The sequence below is a fragment of the Loxodonta africana genome, chromosome 3 (assembly GCF_030014295.1).
Source record: "Loxodonta africana isolate mLoxAfr1 chromosome 3, mLoxAfr1.hap2, whole genome shotgun sequence".
NCBI lineage: Eukaryota > Metazoa > Chordata > Mammalia > Proboscidea > Elephantidae > Loxodonta > Loxodonta africana.
In genome coordinates, this window is record NC_087344.1 from 155,729,996 (window position 1) to 155,755,288 (window position 25,293).

The 25,293-nt window shown below is 39.7% G+C and overlaps 1 protein-coding gene across 3 annotated transcripts in view; it reads left to right on the top strand.

Moving 5' to 3' along the window:
- The window catches only part of WARS2 (tryptophanyl tRNA synthetase 2, mitochondrial), a 117,480-nt gene that overhangs the window by 65,862 nt on the left and 26,325 nt on the right, over nt 1-25,293 (top strand). For 2 of the 3 annotated variants that reach the window (XM_064282365.1, XM_010589613.3), the window contains 2 exons: nt 20,301-20,381; nt 24,105-24,190. In XM_064282365.1, the coding sequence (XP_064138435.1) occupies nt 20,301-20,381; nt 24,105-24,190 (167 nt within the window). The remainder of the gene's footprint in view (nt 1-20,300; nt 20,382-24,104; nt 24,191-25,293) is intronic. The other variant, XM_023547507.2, reaches the window with a different exon arrangement.

Consider the following 25,293-nt stretch of genomic DNA (forward strand, 5'->3'; position numbering starts at 1 on the left):
TAAGTATTTTATCTTTTTAGGGGCTATTATAAATGGTATTGTTTTCCTAATTTCCTTTTCAAAGTTCTCTTTGTTGGTATATAGGAATCCAACAGATTTTTGTATTTTGACCTTGTGTCCTGCTACTCTGCTGAATCTTTGTTAGCTCCAGTAGTTTTCTTGTGGAATCTTTGGGGTTCCTATGTATAGTATCATATCATCTGTGAATGGGGATAGTTTTACCTCTTCCATTCCAATTTGGATGTCCTTTATTTATTTTTCTTGCCCTATTGCTGCTGTATCTAGGACTTCTAGCACAATGTTGAATAGGAGTGGTGATTCCCATTCTCAGGGAGTATGCTTTCAGCCTCTTCCCATTGCGAATGATGTTGGCTGTTGATTTTGTACAGATGCCCTTTTTTATGTTGAGGAATTTCCCTTCTGTTCCTATTTTATTGATAGTTTTTATCAGGAATAGGTGTTGGAGTTCATCAGATACCTTTTCTGTGTCAGTTGAGATGATCATGTGATTTTTTTTCTTTTGTTCTATGTATGTGGTGGATTATGTTGATTGGTTTTCTGATGCTGAACTGTCCTTACATACCTAGTAGATGAATACCGCTTGGCCCTGGTGTATTATTCTTTTTATATGATGCAGAATTCTGTCGGTTAGAATTTTTTTTAATTGTGCTTTCGGTGAAAGTTTACAGAGAAAACACTCTGCCCGTCTCAACTTTGGCTTCCCCATTTCTACTTATCCAGCTTTCGTGTCTCCTCCTGCCTTCTTATCCTTGTCCCTGGGCTGGTTTGCCCATTCAATCTTGTATACATGGTTGAATTACATGTGTTGTTTGATTTATAGGCCTGTCTAATCTTTGGCTAAGGGTGAACCCCAGGAGTGATTTCAGTACTGAGGTAAAAGGGAGTCCGGGGCCCATACTCTCAGGGTTTTTCCACTCTCTGTCAGACCAGTAAATCTGGTCTTTTTTTTGTGTGTGTGTGTGAGTTTTAATCTTGTTTTGTACCTTTTTCTAGCTGTCTGGGACCCTGCATTGTGATCCCTGTCAGAGCAGTCTTGTGGTGCTGGACTCAGTCTGGTGGAGCCTGTGATAATTGTGGTCCATTAGTTCTTTGGACTAATCTTTCCCTTGTGTCTTTGGTTTTCTTCATTCTCCCTTGCTCCAGATGGGTAGGACCAGTAGACCTATCTTAGATGGCTGCTCACAAGCTTCTAGAACCCCAGATGCTACTCACCAAAGTAGCATGTAGAACATTTTTTTTTATAAACTATATTATACATATTGAGCTAGATGTACCCAGAGACCACTAACTATTGGCTAAAATTTTGTTGAGAATTTTTGCACCTATATTCATAAGAGATACTGGTCTGTAATTTTTTTTTTTTTTTTTTTTTTTGTGGTGTTTTTGCCTAGCTTTCGTATCAGGTTTATGCTGGCTTCACAGAATGAATTCAGGAATATTCTTTCCTTTTCTATGCTCTGAAATAGTTTGAGTAGTATTGGTGTGAACTGTTCTCTGAATGTTTAGTAGAATTCTCCAGTGAAGCCATTCAGGCCGGGGTTTTTTGTTGTTGTTGTTGCCAGTTTTTATTTTTTAGTTGCCTCTTCAGTCTCTTGCTATGGGTCTGTTCAGATTCTATCTCAGTTTGTGTTAGTTTAGGTATCTAAGATATTTCTAGAAATTTCTCCATTTCCTCTAGGTTTTCGTATTTGTTGGGGTATGCTTTTTTTTGTTTTAAATGAGTGTAGCAACCATATTTATTTTGGGCTTCCAGCAGCTCACTGCCCACCAGAACTAGTTCCACTCAAAACTCCATCATTACTCAAAGCCAAAATGTGCTACCTGGCTGTGGCCTGCCCTCCCATGATGAGGGCTTGGGGGTGGTGAAGAACCAAGTGTTTAATTTGTACCTCCAGGTTTCAGAATGACTCTAGAGATAAGATGACTTGAGTGTGTTCATTATGAAAATCTCTGGTTAAACTTTTTGTTTTTCCTCTCTCTTTTTTTTTTTTTTAATTGAACTTTAGATGAAGATTTACCGAACAAACTAGTTTCTCATCAAACAGTTAGTACACACATTGTGGTATGACACTGGTTAACAACCCCACAACGTGTTAACACTCTCCCTTCTGAACCCTGGGTTCCCTATTACTAGCTTTCCTGTTCCCTCCTATCTTCCAGTCCCTGCCCCAGGGCTGGTGTACCCCTTTAGTCTTGTTTTGTTCCATGGGCCTGTTCAGTCTTTGGCTGCAGGGTGAACCTCAGGGGTGGCCTCGTTACTGAGCTGAAAGGCTGTCCAGGGGCCAAACTCTCAGGGTTTCTCCAGTCTCTGTCAGGCCAGCAAGTCTGGACTTTCTTTTTAAGTCACAATTTTGTTCTACATTTTTCTCCAGCTCTGTCCAGTACCCTCTATTGTGATCCCTGTCAGAGCAGTCAGTGGTGGTAGCTGGGCACCATCTAGTTGTACTGGACTCAGTCTGGTGGAGGCCGTGTTAGATGTGGTCCATTAGTCCTTTAGACTAATTTTTCCCTTCTGTCTTTAGTTTTCTTCATTCTTTCTCGCTCCTGAAGGGGTGAGACCAGTGGAGTATCCTAGGTGGCCACTCACAGGCTTTTAAGACTCCAGACACTATTCACCAAAGTAAAATGTAAAACATTTTCTTTATAAACTCTGTTATGTGAAGTACACTTTTTCACAGTATCCTGCTGTGATCCTTTTTATTTTGGTTGGATTTGTTGTACTGTTCCCCACCTCATTTGTTTATTTTCTTCCTCTTCTGTTTTTCTTTTGTCATCTTGGCCAGTGGTTTGTTGATTTTGTTGACCTTTTCAACGGTCTTATTGATTCTTTCTATTGTTTTTCTGTTCTTTATTTCATTTATTTCTGTTCTAATCTTTACTATTTCCTTTCTTCTGTAGCCTGTGGGCTTCTTTTGCTGCTGTCTTTCTATTGTCCAAGTTATAGGGCTAACATTTTGATTTTGGCCCTTTCTTCATTTTTGATGTGTGCATAAAAAAACTAAGAAAACATAGATTGCTGTAAATTGCCTTCTGAGCACTACTTTTGGTGTGTCCCAAAGGTTTTGGTATGATGTGTTTTTATTCTCATTTGATTCTAGGAATTTTTTGATTCCCTCTTTGATTTTTTCTATTGCCCAGTTGTTTTTAAGCAAGGTGTTATTCCATTTTGAAGTACTTTATTATTTTTTTTTTTCCTTGATCTTTCAGTTATTGATTTCTGCTTTATGGTGTTGTGATCAAAGAGAATGCTTTGTATCATTTCAAAGTTTTGGATTTTATTAAGCATTGATTTGTGACCTAAAATGTGGTCTGTTCTGTAGAATGTTCCAGGTGCATTGGAAAAGAATGTATACTTTTCTGCTGTTATGTGATGTTTTTTATATATGTCTATCAGGTTAGGTTGGTTGCTTGTGGCCTTTAGATCTTCTGTATCCTTGTTGAGTTTCTTTCCAGATGTTCTGTCCTTTACCAAGAGTGGTGTGTTGGTAAATAGTCTCCTACTATTACTATGGAACTATTTCTCTTTTCAGTGCTTTTGGAGTTTGTTTTATATATTTTGGAGCCCCATCATTGGGTGTGTAGATATTTATTACAGTTATGTCTTCTTGGTGGATTGTCCCTTTAATCATTATATAATGTCCTTCCTTGTCTTTTATGGTGAATTTTGCCTTAACTTCTATCTTGTCTGAAATTAGTATTGCCACTCCTGTTCTTTTTTGGTTACTGTTTGCTTGATATATTTTTTCCATCCTTTGATTTTTAATATATTTACATCTTTGTGTCTAAGGTGTGTCTCTTGTAGATAGCTTATGGATGGGTCATTTTGTTTTTAATCCATTCTGCCACTCTCCATCTCTTTATGGGTGCATTCAAGCCATTTACATTCAGTGTGATTATCAATAGATATGAGTTTGTTGCTGTCATATTGTTGTGCAATTTTTTGTGGTGCTGACATTTTCTTTGTTCGTCTTACTTTCCTATGCTGAGTTCCTTTTGTTTGTGGATTTTCTTTTCTTTCAGACTGTTTAATTACTGTAGCTTTATAGTGTGTTTTGAAATCAGGAAGTGTGAGCCCTCCTACTTTATTCTTCTTTTTCAAGATTGCTTTGGCTATTTGGGGCCCTTGAAATTCCATATAAATTTGAGGATTGCCTTTTCCATTTCTGTAAAGAAGGCTGTTGGAATTTTGATAGGGATTGCATTGAATCTACAGATTACATTGGGTAGTATTGACATCTTAATATCCTGTTTTCCAATCCATGAACATGGAATGTATTTTCATTTATTTACTTTCTTTCAGCAATGTTTTGTAGTTTTCAGTGTTCAAGTCTTCCACCTCCCTAGTTAAGTTTATTCCTAGGTATTTTATTCTTTTAGATTCTGTTATAAATGGAATTGTTTTCTTAATTTCTTGCACGATTGCTCATTGCTGGTGTATAGAGACCCAACTGATTTTTATGTGTTGACCTTGTATACTGAAACTTTGCTGAATTCAAATTCATTTACTTTTTAATATAATTACTGAAAAGGTAGAATTTACACCTGTCATTTTGCTATTCGTTTCTGTATGTGTTATGTCTTTTTTGTTCTTTTCTTCCTTTGTTACTTCCTTCTTTTATGTTAAAATAAATCTTTTCTCACGTACCATTTAAATTTCCTTTTCTCTTTTACTATGTTGTTTTAGTTATTTTCTTAGAGCCTGCTCTGGGGGTTACAATTAACATCTTTATTAAAAATAATCTAGTTTCAATTAATGCCAGCTTAATTTCAATAGTACACAAAAAATTTGCTCCAGTGTAGTTTCTTTCTCTCCCTTTGCTTTAGTGCTACTTTTGTCAGTCAAGTCACATCTTTATTCATTATTAGCCCACCAATACTGTTTTATATTTTTTGCCTTATGCAGTTGTCTTTTAACTCAGATAGGAGAAGAAAAGAGGTATACAGAAATATACATTTATACTGCCTTCTGTGTTTACCTATCTTGTTACCTTTGGTGGTGCTCTTTATTTCTTCTTTTGGATTCAAGTTACTGTCTAGTGTCCTTTCATTTTAGCCTAAATGATTCCCATTAATATTTCTTTAGGGAAGCTCTGGTAGCAACAAATTCTCTTAGTTTTTTTATCTCCTTCATTTTTGAAGGAAGGTTTTGCTGAATATAGAATTTTTTGGTTGACATTCTTTTTCTTTCACCACTTTGAATATACCATTCCACTGTCACAGGCCTCTGTGGTTTATGAGGGTAAGTCATTTGTTAATCTCATTGAGAATCCAGTGTACACGATGAGTCATTTTCCTCTTGCTGCTTTCAGGATTCTCTTTATGTCCTTGGCTTTCAACAGTTTGAATATGATGTGTCTTTTTGTGGATCTCTTTGGAAATCACACTTGGAATTCATTGAGCTTCTTAGATGTGTAAATTAATGTTTTTAATCAAGTTTGGAAAGATTTTGGCCATTATTCTCTAAATATTATTTCTACATTGTTTTCTCTCTCCTGTTCATTTTCTTCATTATTTTTTTCTTTCTGATCCCCAGACTGCACAATCTTAATTGACCTATCTTCAAGTTTGCTCATTTTTCTGTCAACTCAAATCTGTTGTTGAGCCTCTTGAGTGAATTCTCTCTCTTGTTTTTGATTAAATAATATAATGTGGTAATTCAGGAAATCAGAATCCTGCTACCCTGCCCTGAGAATTTGTTGTTGCTTTTGCTTGTTTAATGACTTCCCTGGAGTAATCCTGTAAAGCCTGTATTCACTGTTATGTGTAGCCACAGCAGTCTGTGCTAGGTTAGCTTAATGGTAAGCCAATAATTAAACAGAACTTTCCAAATGCCTTTATCCTATAAGTCTTCAACCCTTTGCTGAGGGGCTTTGTATATATGTTGGGGCATGACTTCAGTGCTTTAAGTATGTACAACTCGGCCTTAGCTTTCACTTCCTGCTTTCACATGACCTCAGGTTTAGAGGTGAAAGATTAGGATCTTCTCAGGTATTTCCTGGACATGCACATAGATCCCCATGAATATATCAGATCTTTTCAAAGCTCCTATAGACATCTCATTTCCCAGCTGCTTGTTTACCCGTAGTGTTATCACCACCTCAGCCAGCTGCAGTGTTAAATGATTGCTGCTGACATTTTTTTTTTTACAAACATCCTGAGGACTGGGCTTTTCTCACTGTGTGAGCTCTCAGGTCAAATAACAACAACCCGTGGAAATGCAGGTTTTCCAGGGAGCTGTCAGACAGGTACAATAGTGACAGTTCTTTGGGGGTGTAGCTTTCTGAAGAGCTCCAAAGTCCTTATGCTCCTTCTAGTGGCCAATAGGCTGCTAATTTTTAAGGATACCACAGATCTAGAGAGAGGACCATGAGAATAAGGCAAGTTAAAATGCCATAAAACTCTGTTTTTACTGAAATTCTTTTTTTCCCCTCAAATAAACATCTTTGGATTATGGCTAATTTCCAGAGTTATGAAAAAGTTGATTTTGATAATTTTTCTAGTGTTCTCATTGCCTTTACGAAGGAGCAGATTTTTGGAGGTCATTACTACGACATTGCAGTTCCCTCTACCTTATTTTAAACACCAAAAAAAGTTTTAATTCCATTTTATTCAAGACCAAATATAGCTAGATTTATTAACTTTTTTACCTATTCCTTCGCATAATATTGCTTTATAACTGCAGGTCCCCCCCTCCCCTTTTTTTGGTTAATATTTCTTCTTGATAGAAAAAAAAAAACCTCTTCTTTCATAGAGATTCTGTGGGTGTCTTAGTCTGGGTTCTCTAGAGAAGCAAAACCAGTGAAATGTGTATGTATATATAGAGAAAGAGAGATTTATATCAAGGAAATGGCTCACATGGTTGTAGAGGGTGGACAGTCTGAAGTCCATGGGTCAGCCTGGAGGCTTCTCCTGCCTGACTCATGTAGCTGTAGGGGCTGGTGAACCCAAGATCCACAGGTCAGGCAGCAGACTTATGGCTCACAGGCTGCGGTGGCCAGCGAATCCCCAAATTGGCCGATAAGACAGTAATCCACTGGATCACAGGCTGCAGAGGCTGATAAATCCCAAAATTGGCAGGTAAGATGGTAGCCACTGGCTCACAGGCTGCTGAGGCAGATGAATCCAAAGATCAGCAGGTATGCTGCTAGCTCAGATCCCAAGAACTGGAGGTCAGATGAGGATCTAGAATGAGCAAAAGCCAGCAAGCTTCACCAGAAAATCCACGTATATTGGATTCAGGCCACATCCCAAAGGAAACTCCCTTTAAGCTGATTGGCTGCTCTAGTATATCTCATCATGGAGGTGATTATATCAGATCTCATTATGGAAGTGATTACATCATTACATACCTGCCAAAGTGCATTATAACTACCAAACCACAACCATGTTAACGCACGACCTTAATCATCAAGTCCGCCCCTTGTCACCTTGCCACCTGTACACATCTCCCCAAGCCATACACAGTCTCTAAATAAAGACGATTATAAAAGCCATACTTGTGCCTCATATGACACAACTAACATGCATAGAACTGAAAATGCACTAACCCTGTTTACATCTTATATTTTATAAGTGAAGAAAACAAAAATATTTGATGCACACATACAACTGGGCATGTTATCATAGCTGATATTTTGAACTATCTTCTTCCAACACCCATTCCATATTCTCTTTATCCACAGTGAGCACCTCAGCTGGTCGTGATTCTTTGCCTAGTCAGGTGATCCCAACCTTCATTCCCAAAGGGTTTGGGCCATTATCGGTCATATCAGAATTGGGTTGCTATAGTTTTCCATTGACTTTAATCACAGGGCATCATAGTACTAAAAGATGTCCTGAGGATACCTGTATTACAGACATACTCTTCATTACCTCCATTATGTAATATCAATCTGATTTCCTCTTGGTAATCAGGATCAATCACACCAGCCAAGACAGTAAATCTCTTTGTCTGTTGATCTGGAGGCATGAGGAGCCCAAAGTGGTCGAGTGACCTTCTTAACTTCTAGTTCAATGGAACCAGTGATATGTCTCCAGGTGGGAGCATTTCTTCCTCTAGAACTAAGACCTCTAGACCTACAGAGCATAGGGTTGGGGGTCAGGAAGCAAAAATTTTGCAAGTGAGTCACTAGGGGTAATAGTGAGTAGTGTCACTTGCATTTCTACTCGTTGATTCCTGGACCCATGAATCCTGGCTTAAGGGATAAATACCACCATATAATGGATGCTGGTTTAGAGCATATATGGCCTCCTGGAGAACATTGCCTCAACCCTGCAAGGTATTGCTGCTTAAGTGGCACCATAATTGTGTCTGTAGAAGGCCATTCCATCATTCTGTCAAGCCAGCTGCTTCAAGATGATGGGGAACATGGTAAAAAAAAAAAAAAAAAGTGAATTCCATGAGCTTGAGCCTATTGCCACTCTTCATTTGCTGTGAAATGAGTCCCTTGAGTTGAGGTGGTTCTGATCTACCATGATGGTAGATAAGGCATTATATAAGACCATGGATGGTAGTTTGGGCAGAAGCATTGCATGCAGGGGAGGCAAATCCATATCCAGAGTAAGTGTCTATTCTAGTAAGAACAAAACACTGCGCTTTCCACGATGGAAGCAAGCCAGTGTAATGAACCTGATACCAGATTGCTGGCTGATCACCTCAAGGAGTGGTGACATATTGGGGACTCAGTGTTGGTTTTCATTGCTGGCAGATTGGACACTCAGCAGTGGCTATAGCCAAGTCAGCCTTGGTGAGTGGAAGTTCATGTTGTGGAGCCCATGCATACCCACCATCCCTGCCACCATGGCCACTTTGTCTGTGAGTCCATTGGGCAATGATGGGAGCAGCTGGGGAAACAGGATGATTGGTTTCCATAGAACACGTCATCCTATCCACTTGACTGTTAAAATCTTCCTCTGCCAAAGTCACCTTTTGGTGAGCATTCACACATGAGACACAAATATCTTTACTTCTTTGGCCCATTCAGAGAAGTCTATCCACGTGCCTTTTCCCCATACCTGCTTGTCACCAATTTTCCAATCATATTCCTTCCAAGCCCCTAACCATCCATCCAAACAACTGACTACAGCCCAGGTATCAGTATATAGTCACACATCTGGCCATTTGTCTTTCCAAGCAAAGTGAACAACCAGGTGGATTGCTTGAAGTTCTGTCCACTGGGAGGATTTTCCTTCACCACTGTCCTTCAGGGAGGTCCCAGCAAGGGGCTGTAGTATTGCTGCTGTCCACTTTCGAGTGGTGCCTGAGTATCCTGCAGAACCATCTCTAAACCAGGCACAAATTTTCTCTTAGTCAGTTGACCATAAGGAACTCCCCATGAGGCCACAGGTGCAGACTGGGAGAGAGCAGATAATGTGACATAAGTGGATACCATGAGCATTTGGGCCACTTCCTCATGTAACTTATTTGTGCCTTCAGGTCTTGCTCAGGCCCAATCTCATATATACCACTTCCATTTAATGATGGAGTGCTGCTGTGCATATTCCGACTTTATGACTCTATGGATCAGACAACACACAGTTCATGACGGGCAGCTCAGCCTACATGGTGACATGGTGGTCCATGGTTCAGTCTCTAGTAAGGCCCAGTAGCAAGCCAAAAGCTGTTTCTCAGAAGGAGAGTAGTTATCCGGAGAGGATGGCAGGGCTTTGCTCCAAAATCCTAAGAGTCTGCACTATGATTCACTAATAGGGGCCTTCCGAAGACTCCAAACAATATCTCTGTCTGACACTGACACTTGGGACACCATTGGGTTGACTGGATCATATGGCCCAAGGGGCAGAGTGGCTTGCACAACAGTCTGAACCTGTTGCAGAGACATCTATTGTTCTGGGCCTCACTCAAAACTAGGAGCTTTTCAAGTCATTTGATAAATAGGCTGGAAAAGCACACCCAGATGAGGGATATGTTGCCCCCAAAATCCATAGAGGCCTACCAGGAGTTGTGCCTCCCTTTTGGTTGTGGGAGGGGCCAGATACAATAAATTATCCTTCATTTTAGAAGTAATATCTCGACACGTGCCACACCACTGGACCCCTAGAAATTTCACTGAGGCGGGAGGTGCCTGAATTTTTGTCAAATTAATTTCCCATCCTCTAGCATGTAAATATTTTACCAATAAGTCCAGAGTCATTGACACTTCATCCTTACAAGGTTCAATCAACATAATGTCATCAATGCAATGGACCAATGTGACATCTTGTGGAAAGGAAAAGCAATTAAGTGCCCTGTGGACTAAATTATGGCATAGGGCTGCAGCGTTGATATAGCCCTGAGGTAGGACCCTTAAAACGTATTGCTGACCTTGCTCCTGGTGGTCACTATGGGTTGGAATTGACTCAGTGCAATGAGTTTTTTGGATTTTGATGTAGGTCAGTGAAGTTGTATTGCTGACCTTGCCAGCTGAAGGCAAGCTGATTCTGGTGTTCCTTTGAAACTGGAATTGAGAAAAAGGCACTGGCCAGCTCAACAGCTGCAAACCAGGTATCAGATGTACTAATTTTTTCAAGCAGTGAAACCACGTCTGGAAAAGCAGCTGCAACTGGAGTAGCCACCTGGTTAATTTTATGATAATCCACTGTCATTATCCAAGATCCATCTGTTTTTTGCACAGTCCACATGGGTGAGTTGAATGGGAATGTGGTGAGAATCACCACCCATGCGTCCTTCAAGTCCTTGATGGTGGCAGTAATCGGGCAGTTCTAATGGCTTCCACTTGACTTTTCCTACCATAATAGCTCTTACTCCACTTGTCAGGGATCCAGTGTGGGGGTTCTGCAAGTTGCTGAGTATATCTATTCCAATAATGCATTCTGGAACTGGGGAGATCACTACAGGATGGTTTGGGAACCCACTGGACCCACTGTGAGACAAACCTGAGCTAAGTGTCCAATAATAATCTCATCTCCATACACCCCCACTCTGACTGGTGGGTCACAGTGATGTTCTGGGTCTCTTAGAATTAATGTCAGTTCAGAGCCAGTATCCAATAATCCCGGAAAAGTCTGATTATTTCCTTTTCCTCAGTGAACAGTCATTCTCATAAAAGGCCAAAAATAGACCCTTTTGGGTAAGGCTGGGAGAAAGATTAACAGTATAAATTTTTAGCAGTGTAGTTGGGTCCTTCATCAAGAGGACCTTACCTCCCCATCATTCAGGGGGTTGTGGGTCTGTAAACTGGCTCAGGTCTGTGAATTGATTGTGGAGCCATGACTATTCTGGCAATTTGAGTTAGATTGCCATTCACTTGACCCAGAATTCTTCTGCTTGTACAGATCAAGCAAACATTTAGTACATTTCTGATCTATTTCACTCCCAGGGGCACCATGAATAAGTAACCAACACTATAAGTCCATACAAGTTGGACTATTCTGATTACAGCTTTGACTCCACTGTCCATTACTGTAACCACGCCCACCTTGTCTTTGCCGATTGAGTGCAGCCCCTTGTCCCCTACCACCACCAGGTCCAATCAGCCCCATCGTAGTTAGGTGTCTTAATTCAGTTACGGCAATTCCCATTGTCAAATCTGAGTTACATAAAAGAGCAATCACAGAAGTCTTCAAGGATGCTGGGGCTCCCTTCATAAATTTGTTCCTCACTGTTGTGGTAAAAGGTTTGTCCTCTGGGCATTCCGTGGGTGGGTCTGTGGTTCTAACATGATAAATCTACTCTAATATTTCAATTTCCCTAAGCTTTTGGATTCCTTCTTCTACAGTATACCAAGATAGGCCTGGCACTTCAACTTGATTTAGTGTATGCTACCACATAATCCATGCCTCAGCAAACCAACGGAATAAACCATTAGATCTTTCCTAACTTCACAAGCTGAAACACTGAATGCAGAATCTGTGCTTTGTAGGCCAGTATCACTAAATTCAGACTGATCCAACTCTATGTTCCTTGCACCATTATCCCACACCCTTAATAGCCATTCCCACACATATTCCCCAGGTTTCTGTTTGTACATATTAGAAAAGTCAAGCAGTTCTTTTGAAGTATAGAGTACCTCCTCCTGGGCTATGCTTTGTACTTCACCTTTTGGGGCTCGCTGGGACTTAAGTCTAGTTATGTGTCTAGAAGCAAAAATGGTAGTAGTATGTATTCTGAGAACATTCAACAAGGTCTCATAAGGCATCTGCCTCAGGTAATGCCCCAGGCAATGACTCCAATGCCTCCCCAGGGGATGACTCAGACAGAGGCCCTTAAGACAACAGCTAGGTTAATCTCATCAGAGAGGTGTGGAGGGGCTAATGGTTTTACTGGGGAGAGTGGTGTCATGGATTGAATTGTGTCCTCCAAAAATGTCTGTCAGCTTGGCTCGGCCATGATTCTCAGTGTGTGTGATTGTCCACCATTTTGTCATCTGATGTGATTTTCCCATGTGTTGTACATTTTACCCCTATGATGTTAATGAGACAGGATTAGTGGCAGTTATGTTAATGAGCCCAAGCTGCACTGAAGGCATTGGCAAAAAACAAGGCTCCAGGAATTGATGGAATATCAACTGAGATGTTTCAACAAACAGATGCAGCACTGGAGGTGCTCACTCATCTATGCCAACAAATATGGAAGACAGCTTCCTGGCCAACTGACTGGGAAAGATCCATATTTATGCTTATTCCCAAGAAAGGTGATCCAACCAAATACAGAAATTATAGAACAATATCATTAATATCATACACAAGCGAAATTTTGCTGAAGATCATTCAAAAACGGCTGCGACAGTATATCGACAGGGAATGCCAGAAATTCAGGCTGGTTTCAGAAGAGGACGTGGAACCAGGGATATCATTGCTGATGTCAGATGGATCCTGGCTGAAAGCAGAGAATACCAGAGGATGTTTACCTGTGTTTTATTGACTGTGCAAAGGCATTCGACTGTGTGGATCATTACAAATTATGGATAACATTGCGAATAATGGGAGTTCCAGAACACTTAATTGTGCTCATGAGGAATGTTTACATAGATCAAGAGGCACTTGTTCATACAGAACAAAGGGATACTGATTGGTTTAAAGTCAGGAAAGGTGTACATCAGGGTTGTATCCTTTTACCTTTTTTTTGTTCAATCTGTATGCTGAGCAAATAATCCAAGAAGCTGGAGTATACAAAGAAGAATGGGGCATCAGGATTGGAGGAAGACTCATTAACAATCTGCATTATGCAGATGATACAACCTTGCTTGCTGAAAGTGAAAAGGACTTGAAGCACTTACTAATGAAGATCAAAGACCACACAGCCTTCAGTATGGATTGGACCAGTTGGACAACTGGACTAATGAGCAACATCATGATAAACAGAGAAAAGATTGAAGTTGTCAAGGATTTCATTTTACTTGGATCCACAATCAACAGCCATGGAAGCAGCGGTCAAGAAATGAAAAGACGCATTGCATTGAGTAAATTTGCAAAGGTCCTGCAAAGGACCTCTTTAAAGTGTAGGAAAGCAAAGATGTCACCTTGACGACTAAGGTGTGCCTGACCCAAGCCATGGTATTTTCAGTCACATCATGTGAAAGCTGGAAAATGAACAAGGAAGACTGAAAAAGAATTGGCGCCTTTGAATTGTGATGTTGGAGAATATTGAAGATACCATGGACTCCCAAAAGAATAAACAAATCTATCTTGGAAGAAGTACAACCAGAATGGTCCTTAGAAGCAAGGATGGCGAGACTGTGTCTTACATACTTTGAACATGTCGGGAGGGATTAGTCCCTGAAGAAGGACATCATGCTTGGCAAAGTACAGGGTCAGCGGAAAAGAGGAAGACCCTCAGCGAGGTGGATTGACACAGTGGCTGCAACAATGAGCTCAAGCATAACACGATTGTAAGGATGATGCAGGACTGGGCAGTGTTTTGTTCTGTTGCACATAGAGTCGCTATGAATCGGAACTAACTCAATGGCACCTAATAACAGCAACAACGTGTTAAGGAGGCAGGACTCAGTCAATAGGATTAGGTTGTGTCTTAAGCCAATCTCTTTTGAGGTGTAAAAGAGAGAAGCAAGCAGAGAGACATCAGGACTTCATACCACCAAGAAACAAGAGCTAGGAGGATAGCACATCCTTTGGATCCAGAGTCCCTACGCTGAGAAGCTTCTTGACAGGGGGAGATTGATGACAAGGACATTCCCCCAGCTCCCCAGAAGCTGGCACCCTGAATTCAGGCTTCTAGCCTCCTATACTGTGAGAGAGTAAATTTCTCTTTTTTAAAGCCATCCACTTAGGTATTTTTGTTATACCGGTACTAGATAACTAAGACAAGTGGCTTAGCAGAGAAGGATGGAATAATCTCTTCAGATGGGAGTGAGAAGGCTGGTTCTGTTGGCAGGAGTGATTCAATGGAATTTAGGGGCTCAGCGTCCCCAGCTTCCTGATTATCTGCCCATATGTCCCCATCCCAAGTTTCAGGATCCCATTTCTTCCTAATCGATGCCCTCACTTTAATTTCAGATACCATTTGATGTTGGGAATTCAGTTGGCATTGTAATTCAGCCACTTTTATAGTAAGACTCTGGGTTTGGTTTTTGGCAATATCAGCTCTGTTACTACAAGAAATAAGGCTTTCTTTCAAGGCACAAGTGGAAACTTTGAAGTCATTAGTGTGGCCCTTGAGCTGTGACTCTGAAGCCCTGAGCTCATCTCTTTCTGTCACCACTTTGTCTAGCAAAAGTAGGACCAACCAACCAGCTTCCTTATACTTTTTATTCTGACAAAATTGTAGAAATGTATCAAGCATGCAATCACCCAGAGCCTTGCCTCTCACCAACACTTGATCTGTTGGTGATGATATTTTACATGTTTCTCTTTCCACCTCAAGCCATGGATTAGCAGTGCCCTCTTTATTACTGGAAGCAGAGTCTTCACCATCTTTAAGACTAACTAGACTTGAGAACCATTTAGAAAACTCATCCTTATAATTTTGTTTCTCTAGAACCACTCTCGGCACCAAATGTCATAGGCTGGGTTCTCTAGAAAGCAAAACCAGTGAAGCGTGTATACATATGTATATATGTAGAGAGAGAGAGGGAGAGATTTATATCGAGGAAATGGCTGTCATGGTTGTAGAGGCTGGAACGTCCCAAGTTCATGCATCAGCCTAGAGGCTTCTCCTGCCTGACTCATGTAGTTGTACGGGCTGGCGAACCCAAGACCAGCAGGTCAGACGCAGGCCTCTGGCTCACAGGCTGCAGAGGCTGAAGAATCCCAAGATCAGCAGGTGAGCTGCTAGCTCAAGTTCCAAGAACTGGAGGTCAGATAAGGATCCAGAATGAGCAAAAGCCAGCAAGCTTTGCCAGAAAGTCCACACATTGGATTCAGGCCACACCCTGAAGAAAACTCCCTTTGTACTGATTGGCTACTCAGCATATCGCATCATGGATGTGATTACATTATATCAGATCTCATTATGGATGCGATTACATCATTACATAGCTGCCAAACTACATCATAACTCCCAAACTACTGAGAATCATGTCCCAGCCATGTTGACACACAATGTTAACCATCACAGTGGGTAATAGTTTGTTAATATTAATTAGCCTGAAAATGTCTTCATTTTGCCCTCACTGAAATCCAGAATGATTTCATTTGGAATGAAGCTCCAGAATGAAATCATTTGGAATTCAGTACTCTAAATAAATGTTCCTTTTCTTTTGATATCAGTTGTTAACTGATGGAAAGACTGATATCAATCTGTTTCTCAGTATTTTGTAAGTTAATTGTATTTTCTCTCAGTAGCTTTTTTTCTTCATATTCCACAGTTTCATTACCATATGACTGAGTGGGATTTTTGAAAAGCATATTACATGGCATTTAGTGATATTTTGTAAAGTGAACACTCATGATTTCCTTCAGTTCTGGAAAATTCTTCGCTATTATCTCTTTCAGTGTTGCCTCTCTTCCATTTTCTTTTTTTTCTCCTCTGATAATCCTGTTAGATGTAAGTTGGTGCTTCTTGGTCTAGTCTCCAGGACTCCTAGCTTCTCTTTCAAATTTTCTATCCCTTTGTCTTTCTGTACTGCATTCTCAGTAATTTTTTCATTCTGTCTTCTAATTCTCTGGTTCTCTCTTCAGCTACCTCCAATCTAGTATTTGTCACATATATAGAGTTCTTTATTTCATGGATAAATTTTTATGTTCATATTTCTTAAATTGTTTTTGATGTTAACTTTTTATTAAGTATACAAACACAGAGAATAGTGCAAAATCTTAGGTGTATAACTCAATCAATTTTCATAAACTGAACACACTCATATAACTAGTAACCAGAATGCCTTTCGTGTCCCTTTCCAGTTACTACCTGCAGATTTCCATTTACTCAACTGAGAGTTCCATTTACTCAACATTTTTGCTCTACTCGACATTCTTTTGCTTTTTCACATTAATCATTCTGGTAAAGTGTGTAGCGGTATCACATTGAAGCTTTAAGTTGCATCTAATGTATTTATTTTGTACTTCCCTGATGGTTAATGAAGTTTAGTATTTCTTCATGTACTAATTTGCCATTTGGATATCTTATTTTGTGTAAATTGCATATTCTTTTTTTTTTTTTACGAATTCTCATAGAGTTTTCTTCTTATCAGTTTGTAGTTCTTTACATAGTCTGTGTACCAATATATTCTGTTTTGGTATTGCAAGTATCTTTTCCCACTCTGTGGCTTGTGATTTCACTACTCTTTAAGTGGTGATGTTTCATAAAGAGTTCTCAGTTATAATGTAGATTAATTTACCAAGGGCTTTTGCTTTATGTTTAGCAGTTTTTTTTTTTTTTTTTTTGGATTCTGTTAAAAATTCTACTGACCAAAGGAAATTGAAAATGCAATCAACTGATTTAATTTTTTCCAAAAAAATTTTAAAGGACCTATTATTATTATTTAGGCAAAACATTTTAGTCTCCCTTGAAAAATATCAGTATTTCCCCAAGTGTATATTTTAAGAATCGTTGTCCTGTTTTTTTCACAATGCCATATACAAAACTTCAAACTGCAGATAATTCTATTCCAGAAGATCTTTTGTTCCTTCCTATCAAACCCAGAAATTCTGCTGAGTGTTTTTCTTACCCCATTTGTTTCTAATCAGACTGTCTTCTATTTTCAGAGATAAGAGAGCCCATTAGAATGTGAAGTCCTCTAACTTTCTGTACTCCACTCCTAGCTCTCAAGATACTTAACTTACCTTCCTATTGTTTCAATGGAAGATGTTTCAGTCATAGGTTCTTTTAACCTATGTTAGATTTATTCCATCTCCTTCTTCAGGAATATTGTTCTGTAAATTGTCTCTTCTCATATAGTTTAGTGGTTCTCCTCCTGCTTAGCACATAGACTGTAGGTACCACCTTTACAAACAAAACAAAATAAAACAAAAATTTGACTCTCTATCCACAGGTAATTATCCCTCTCTATCCTTCCTTTTATTTTTTTATCCTTCCTTAAAAATACAAACATTTTACACATGTGATAAAACTATATAGAACTAAATACACACACACACAATGAGAATATGTAAAACTGGTAAATCTTAAATAGGTGGATGGATTGCATCACATTCAGTTTCCTGGTTGTGATATTGTTATATGTTTATCCAAGGTTTTACTGTTGGGGAAAACTTGGTGAAGGGCACACAGGACCTCTCTCTGTTATTTCCTATAACTGCATGGGAATCAGCAATTATCTCAAGATAAAAAATTAAAACAAATGTCAGTCTAAAAGCTATCCATGATAATAATAACCATTTATTGGTTGCTTACTGTGGCTCAGGTGCTATTCTAAGCACTGTCAGGTGAATGCTATTGTTAACCACATTTTATAGGTAAAGAAATTGAGGCATAGAGATGCTAAGTCACTTACCCAGGGTCACCGAACTAATAAATAGTGGAACTATCATTCGTACCCAAGCAGCATCACTCCAAAGATAGAGCCTTCAGTCATTGTGCTATGCATCTTGTCTGTCTTCATATCCTCCCTCCTCGTCACTTTTGAATCCTCTGTAATCACTCCTCTGAAACTGCTTTTACCTGGATCACCAAAACGTCACTTGCCAAACCTAATGGATTCCTTTTGGTCCTTACCATTCTTTCTCTAGCCTTTCATGTTGTTCATACACTCACCATGTATTTATTGAGCACCTACAGTGTGTCAAGCTTTGTTTTACAGCAGTGTGTTCATTTATAGCAAATTAAACTGCTATAACTGAAGAATGTACAAATCTTGTTAGCATTAAAACTGTTGCCACGGAGTCACTTCCGACTCAAAGCAACCCTATAGAACAGAGTGGAAGTGCCCCATAGAGTTCACAAGGGGTGGCTGGTCGATTAGAACTGCCAACCTTTTGGTTAGCAGTTAAGCTCTTAACCAAGTATTCAGTTATTTTCCACTCATCATTGCTGACTTGTTTGTGGAGGACCAACAGACCACTTTATGATTGTATGCTTTTGTTTCTTCGTGGCTAAAACAGGGTCATATTGTTAATGTTTTTGTGTGGTTTCACAACATAAGTCAGCAAATATTATATTTGGATATAATTCTTTAACTTTTCCCAGAATAGAAATCTGAACCTTTGCAAGCAGTTGTCGTGAATAGGAATGAATGAGGAGAACCGAATTCTGAACTGTACTTCTTTTTTTTATATAATTATTAAAAATGAAATGTGAAGAGTAATTACCTTTTACCTACTTTTCTCAGTGTGAGGAAAATTTGAATTAATTTCATGCCACATCTTTTGGAAACACCAGGAAGATCTCTGCAGAATATTAAATCCGTTTCATTCCATATGTCCAAATAAAAAGCTACTCCAAGGAAAATACTTGACTTCATAGAGACATGGTGGTAGCCTTTTGCGTATCACCAAAGCTAAGCACTTGAGCGAGAATAGGAGTCATCTTTTTTCTTTCCATATGTCCATGGTTATGCTGTGTTTTCATTCCTTTCCCCCCAATTCAGTAAAGAAGGAAAAAAAAAACCTCTCTTACTTCTTCATGCCAAAAAACAACTCTTGTTTTATTAGTTCTAATGGGAATGTGTTTTGCTTGATGATTGGAAGCAACTATAATCCACTTGCTTACTTACATCTAGAGTTACTGTTTTTGTCTGATAGCTGTTTACAGCAGCGGTTAGCAATTTGCATGGGCAGCGCTGTCAAAGCCATTGCCCTCAATGAAACACAATGCCTCTTGGAAGAAAGATGACAGATTTAGCCCAGCGACTTGCAAAACTCTAAAAATCGATCCCTTGTCAAACACGTGAATAACAACTATTCCCTCTCTGTGACTTGAGGGAAAAAATGAGAAACTATCTCATGCCAGATGGCGATTCCTTGCTAGTAAAATAGGCCTGGGCTGACTCAGCCCCGTGCCTTTGGGTTCCTTTTGCCAAACCCACAAAGAACACATTTGGGGCTACTTTGCAGAGTTGGCAGCAGTCTCTGCTTTTTAAGGAAATCATATGGACACACAAAGCTGCGATCAATGAGGGCTAGGAATCCCCAGGGCCCCAAAATGGGATGCATAGGTCTGACATTCTAGGTCATCAGTTAGGATTTGGCCTGGGCCCAAGAGTCATCCCAATTGTTGCCAGATTTGATTACTTGATTAAATTTGGTTAAAACAAAAACAAGTTAGGGAAAGTTTATATTTTCTTGTTGACTAAATTTCTTAAAAAAAAAAAAAAAAAGACATTTTCTCCTTTACTTGGTCATTTTGTTAGATTTAGCAGAGAAGCTAGAAACTATAAAAAAAATCTTTTGAGATGATAAAGTAATTCCTATATTTCAAATCACTAAAGGATTTAACCTTTAATTTTTAAGTCCAACACCTTTCTCTAGCATTTACTTGTAAGGTGTGATACCTGTTTTCATTTATTTAGAAGTTGTTTAGAGAGGAGTTGGAATAAGCAAGGAGAAATTACACATGTGTGTATGTGTTTTCTTAATAACCTCAGCTTTTTTTTTAAATAACATAAAACATAATAAAACCCTCTCACTGAAGATGTTGAAGCAGAGTCTGGCCATCCATTTGCTAGGGATGTTGTGAGGAAGATTTAAACATGAGACTAGTAATTGGATTAGTTAACTTTTAAGATTCCCTATAATAACCTGTAAGAGTCTATGCATCATTGATCAGAACCAGGCTCCCTTCCCCTTTGAATTACCTTGATTTGGGATATTTTTCAGCCATTTCAGATAATACCTGTTGTCTGTTTAGTTTTGTCTTGTATGCATGAAACCATGACTGCCTTTGTTACCGTTCTACCTTATTTCTTTAGGTGTCTGAACACACGCAATTAAGTTGGATCCTTACCTGCATGGTCAGACTACCCCGATTACAACACTTACACCAGTGGAAGGTAAATGCCGGTGGTCTGATTAATAAACAGAAAGGAGTCTAAGTTCCCCATTATAGCTATTTTTCCTTTTCTGTCTTTGTGTCCTCCCCACTACCCCCAGTCTGCTACTCACTTAGTGGCCTGGAACAGTGCTTTAACCTCTCTACTTCCAGGTATGGGACAGAAAGTCAAAAGAGTTCTCCAAGATTCCTTCCAGCTCTAAAATCTTACAGATGGTTTTGATCTGTGTATGGTTGAATCAGAGTTATCTTTGGATAGTCTCCTTAATGACTTTGAACCTACCACATCATAATTAACGAACAATCCCCAATTTCCGGATCACAGGACCCTGAAGTTGCCTCCTGTCTGCGCTGGAATTAACTGGCAGTGAGGCAAGAATCTTTTCATTGTTGGGAGAGAGAACATATTTTATTTAACATTTAAACAATTTAAGTCCAACCAACAGTTCAAACCCACAGAAAAATGAAGGCTGTACGTTTTCTAGGAAGTGCAGCTGAGAAAGATAAATTGGATAAGTCATAGTACTTGCATTTATTTTTGCAATTTGATAACCTGATGGTAGGCAGCCATAACTACATCAACACTAATTTCAGTTTCAGGCTTCTTTCGAAAATATTTTCAGGGCCATTGGATTCCTTAAAAGCTTTAAAGCCTTGGCATATGCTGTAGAGAAACAAACTGAACTTTAATGTGGCAGAGGGGCATCAGTAATGCTGCAGAGTCATTACTTGGCAGGAATTAAATGCAAAATTCTATAATGTTCTCTACCGTAATTTTGGTTTTAGGCAAGACTTTCCATTTTACCATAATCTAACACTAAGTTCAATGCTGAAATCCTTCCTTGTAGGAACTGAATACAAATTTAATGAGAACCGTTCCCACTTTGGAAACACTGGTGGCGTAGTGGTTAAGAGCTACGGCTGCTAACCGAAAGGTTGGCAGTTTGCATCTATCAGGTACTTCTTGGAAACTCTATGGGGCAGGTCTACTCTGTCCTGTAGGGTTGCTATGAGTCAGTAATCAACTCTACAGCAGTGGGTTTGGTTTGGGATTTGGTTCCCACTTTAGGAGCCCTGGTTGCACAGTGGTTAAGAGCTCAGGGTGCTAACCAAAAAGTTGGCAGTTCTAATGCACCAGCTGCTCCTTGAAAACCTTGTGGGGCAGTTCTACTCTGTCCTATAGGGTCACTGTGAGTCAGGATCGACCCTACGGCAACAGGTTTGGTTTATTTTTTGGTTTCCCACTTAAAGGTGGTGTCTCAGGGCCTCCTGATAACACCTGACTAGTGAATCCACTGGTATTCTGGGGAAACCTTCCCACTTGTCCCTGATTTGGTGTGGTATTTGTAGAAAATGCATGGATTTCAAGTCCCAGCCTCATCCTTGGGCAAGTAATGCTTTGCAGGGTGATTCCCTCATTAACAAATAACAATGATGCCTTCTGGAAATCTTACATCATGGGAGAGGCCATAGACCTACAGGTGTGTAAGACAGAGGTTAACTCCCTTGAAGCTTGTAGTCTATTTGGGAAAACACAATAAAACAGGCAACAAGAAAGTGTGAAAAGTGCTTTGATGGAAGAATCCCAGTGCTATGGGAGAATCTGATAAGAGCACTTAGCTTGGTTTTGATTGAAGCAGGAACAACAGGGTAGAATGGTGGGCCTAGACTTGTTGAGGTCAAGGTTATTTGGAAGATTAATGAGACCCCACCATATGCAAAACATCTGAGGCACAGAATAGGCACTAGCTAAATATTAGTGTTCTCTACATCCCCTCCCCTCTCTTGTTATTTCAAGGCCCAGTAGTCTAATAATAAAAGATATAAATCTAACACGGTAGCAATTTTTTTGAGTTGATTATTAAAAATTTGATTATTTCCAAAATAAACCTTCACAATCTTTACCCAGTAATAATGGCAAAATAGCCCTTCACATGGACATTATAATAAGGGAATATACTGAAGGAGTTGTATCTTGAAACATGCATATTTCCTTTGAATGGCCTATAACATTAGTTGCTATAAGCCAGAAACTACTTGAGATATAACCAGAAAAGTTAAATTTTTAACTAAATTATAGAACATGGAAATTAAGATGGTTAAAGAGAGAAGCTGTTGCTTTTTCAGACCCAGCCTCAAAGGATATGTCTGCATGTTCGTGGGTGAAGCCTGAGTTACGATCTCATGAGTTTAGTCCTTGGAATTGTGCAGGTTTGTAAAATTCAGTTGTTCAGCTCATTGAGAAATAATCAGACTTCAGGGAAGTAATTCATACTAACTAAACCAATCAGATTTATTGACTCACCAAAATATCTACTTATTATATTACAAGAGATGATATACCCAGGCTTTGGAAGCAATTACCAGTGAAGTAAAGCGTTCCCTTCTAATAAGTAGCTCTACTCAGAAAACCATATTACATGTCAGCAATGCTTATCTGCAGAAGGGAGGTAGTATCACTAGAGCTCATGCTCACTAGGTACACACTAGTAGTTTATATTGGTACCCATTGCTCACCAGGTTATTTAATATTTGTATAACATCACCTCTGGTTTTCTATTAACTTCTCCACTCAGGAAATATTTTGGTCTACACAACCTGTACTATTCATTAGAATTACTTTACCGTCACTGCTTCAGCATTCTTTATCACCTAAACATCAAGATAGCATAGTTGTTAAGCATTCAGCTGCTAACCAAAAGGTGAATGGTTTGAATCCACCAGCTGCTCCTAGGAACCCCTTTGGGGCAGTTTTACTGTGTCCTATAGGGTCTGGAAACCCTGGTGGCATAGTGGTTAAGTACTACAGCTGCTAACCAAGAGGTCAGCAGTGCAAATCTGCCAGGCGCTCCTTGGAAACTCTATGGGGGCAGTTCTACTCTGTCCTGTAGGGTCGCCATGAGTCAGAATCGACTCGACGGCAATGTGTGTGGTTTTCGAGTATAGGGTCTCTATGAGTCAGAATCAACTAAATGGCAGCAGGTTTGGTGTTTTGGTTTTAGATCAAAATTTTTCTGTCTTCAGTTTTATTTTTTAATTACTATGTTTTTTTTTTTTTTTAAAGGAGATTTTAAGAGAACATTCCAATTTTATCAAAAGCACGAGTGTGAGACTTTCTGGGAGGCTTCCAAAGAGAAACAACATGGCTTTTGATGTTAATTCTTATTGATTTCTAAAGGCTGATATTTTTTCTTAGAGTAAGGGGATAAAGGATTCCCAGGTTCTAAATACTCTAAGAAAAAAAAAGAGAGAGAAATAGTAGCAGTGCAGGCTCCTTTAAAGGGATAGTGATGAAATGGATTGACCTTGTTCCTGTCTAAGCCTGGAGAAAGAAGACAAGCCCCCAGAGGATGGTTCCATCACCATCACCAGTTACCAGCAAGCTGATTCTGACTCACGGCAAACCCATGTGTATCCGAGTAGAGCTGTGCCCCATAGGTTTTCAATGGCTGATTTGTTTTGGAAGTAGATCACCAGGCCTTTCTTCCAAGGTACCTCTGAGTAGGCTTGACCCACCAACCTTTCAGTTAGCAGCCAAGCACTTTAACCATTTGTACCAACCAGGGACTCCTAGAGGATGGTTAAAATTGCTAAAATTAATTGAGATGTATAGGTAGCTTTAGATCACATTTTGCTGGCTTTAAAACTGCCTGACCTTAGCAGTATAACTAGGTTCATGTCTGATTTCTTCCCCTCCTCTTTTTTCACTGCTCTCTCACCCCAGGCAAAGACTGCCAAGCAGAAACACGATGGAACTGCGGGCCTGCTCACGTACCCAGTACTTCAGGCGGCTGACATTCTGCTGTACAAGTAAGGAGCAGAGCTCACCCACAGCCTCATACATACTCATGAGGACAAGAGACTGTCGTAACCTACCAGAAAAAGACTTGGCTCACGAGGATGCAGGACACAGAAGCGATCAGACAAGTGAATCAGTTTGCATCTATTCCCCTACTAAATTATAGGGATATGTTTCAGTGTGAAAGTAATACTGTTGAGAGCTAACACTTAAATACCTCTTCCTGTGTGTGCTGGTCACCATTATAAGTGCTCCCAACAACGTTATACATCCTATACTATTAGTTTCCTAGTAATATTAAACTCCAAGTGTTTTGTTTGTTGGTTTTTTAATTTTTATTTTTTTAATAGCAAATGTTTTAAATGATAATTTCTTACCAGTTTTTTCCAGTTTGAACCCTTTTGAGAATTTGCATTTCTAACAAGTTCCCTGCTGAGAATTTGCGTTTCCACCCTATGTGTACTGAATTAGAACTTACAGTTTAACAAGATCCCCAGCTGATTCTTATGTATCACTCCCTGGGAATTTGTTAGAAATTCAAATTCTCAGCAGGGGCTCGAACCAGAACAAACCAGTTGGAAGCCCTGTTTCTTACACAGTCTAGACTCTATAGCAATGCTGTCCAGTTACAGAAGTGTTCCATAGCTGTGCTTCCCAGTGCGGTAGCCACTTTCCACAAGTGGCTGTTGAGCGCTTGACATGTGGCTGGTGCAAGGGAAGAAACGAATTTTAAATTTTATTGGATTTGAGTTAATTTAAATTTAAGTAGCCAAATGTGGCTAACCCCATTGCTGTCCAGTCGATTCCAACCCTGTAGGACAGAGTAGAACTGCTCCATAAGATTTCTAAGGAGCAACTGGTAGATTTGAACTGCCGACCTTTTGGTTAGCAGCCGTACCATGCCTTAGCTTGTACCTACTGCGCCTCATATTGGAACTGCAGGTCGAGAGTATGCTGTAGGATACCCTCCCTTTTCCTGGACCCATATCCATCTAGTCAGCTACTAGTGCCATTTAAAGGTCTCAAAAATAAACCACCAGAGGATGCCGACCCCTGTGCTTTTTGGTGGCTGGGGCTTCTGACCCCACTCCTCTTCCAACTCTTACCCCGTCTC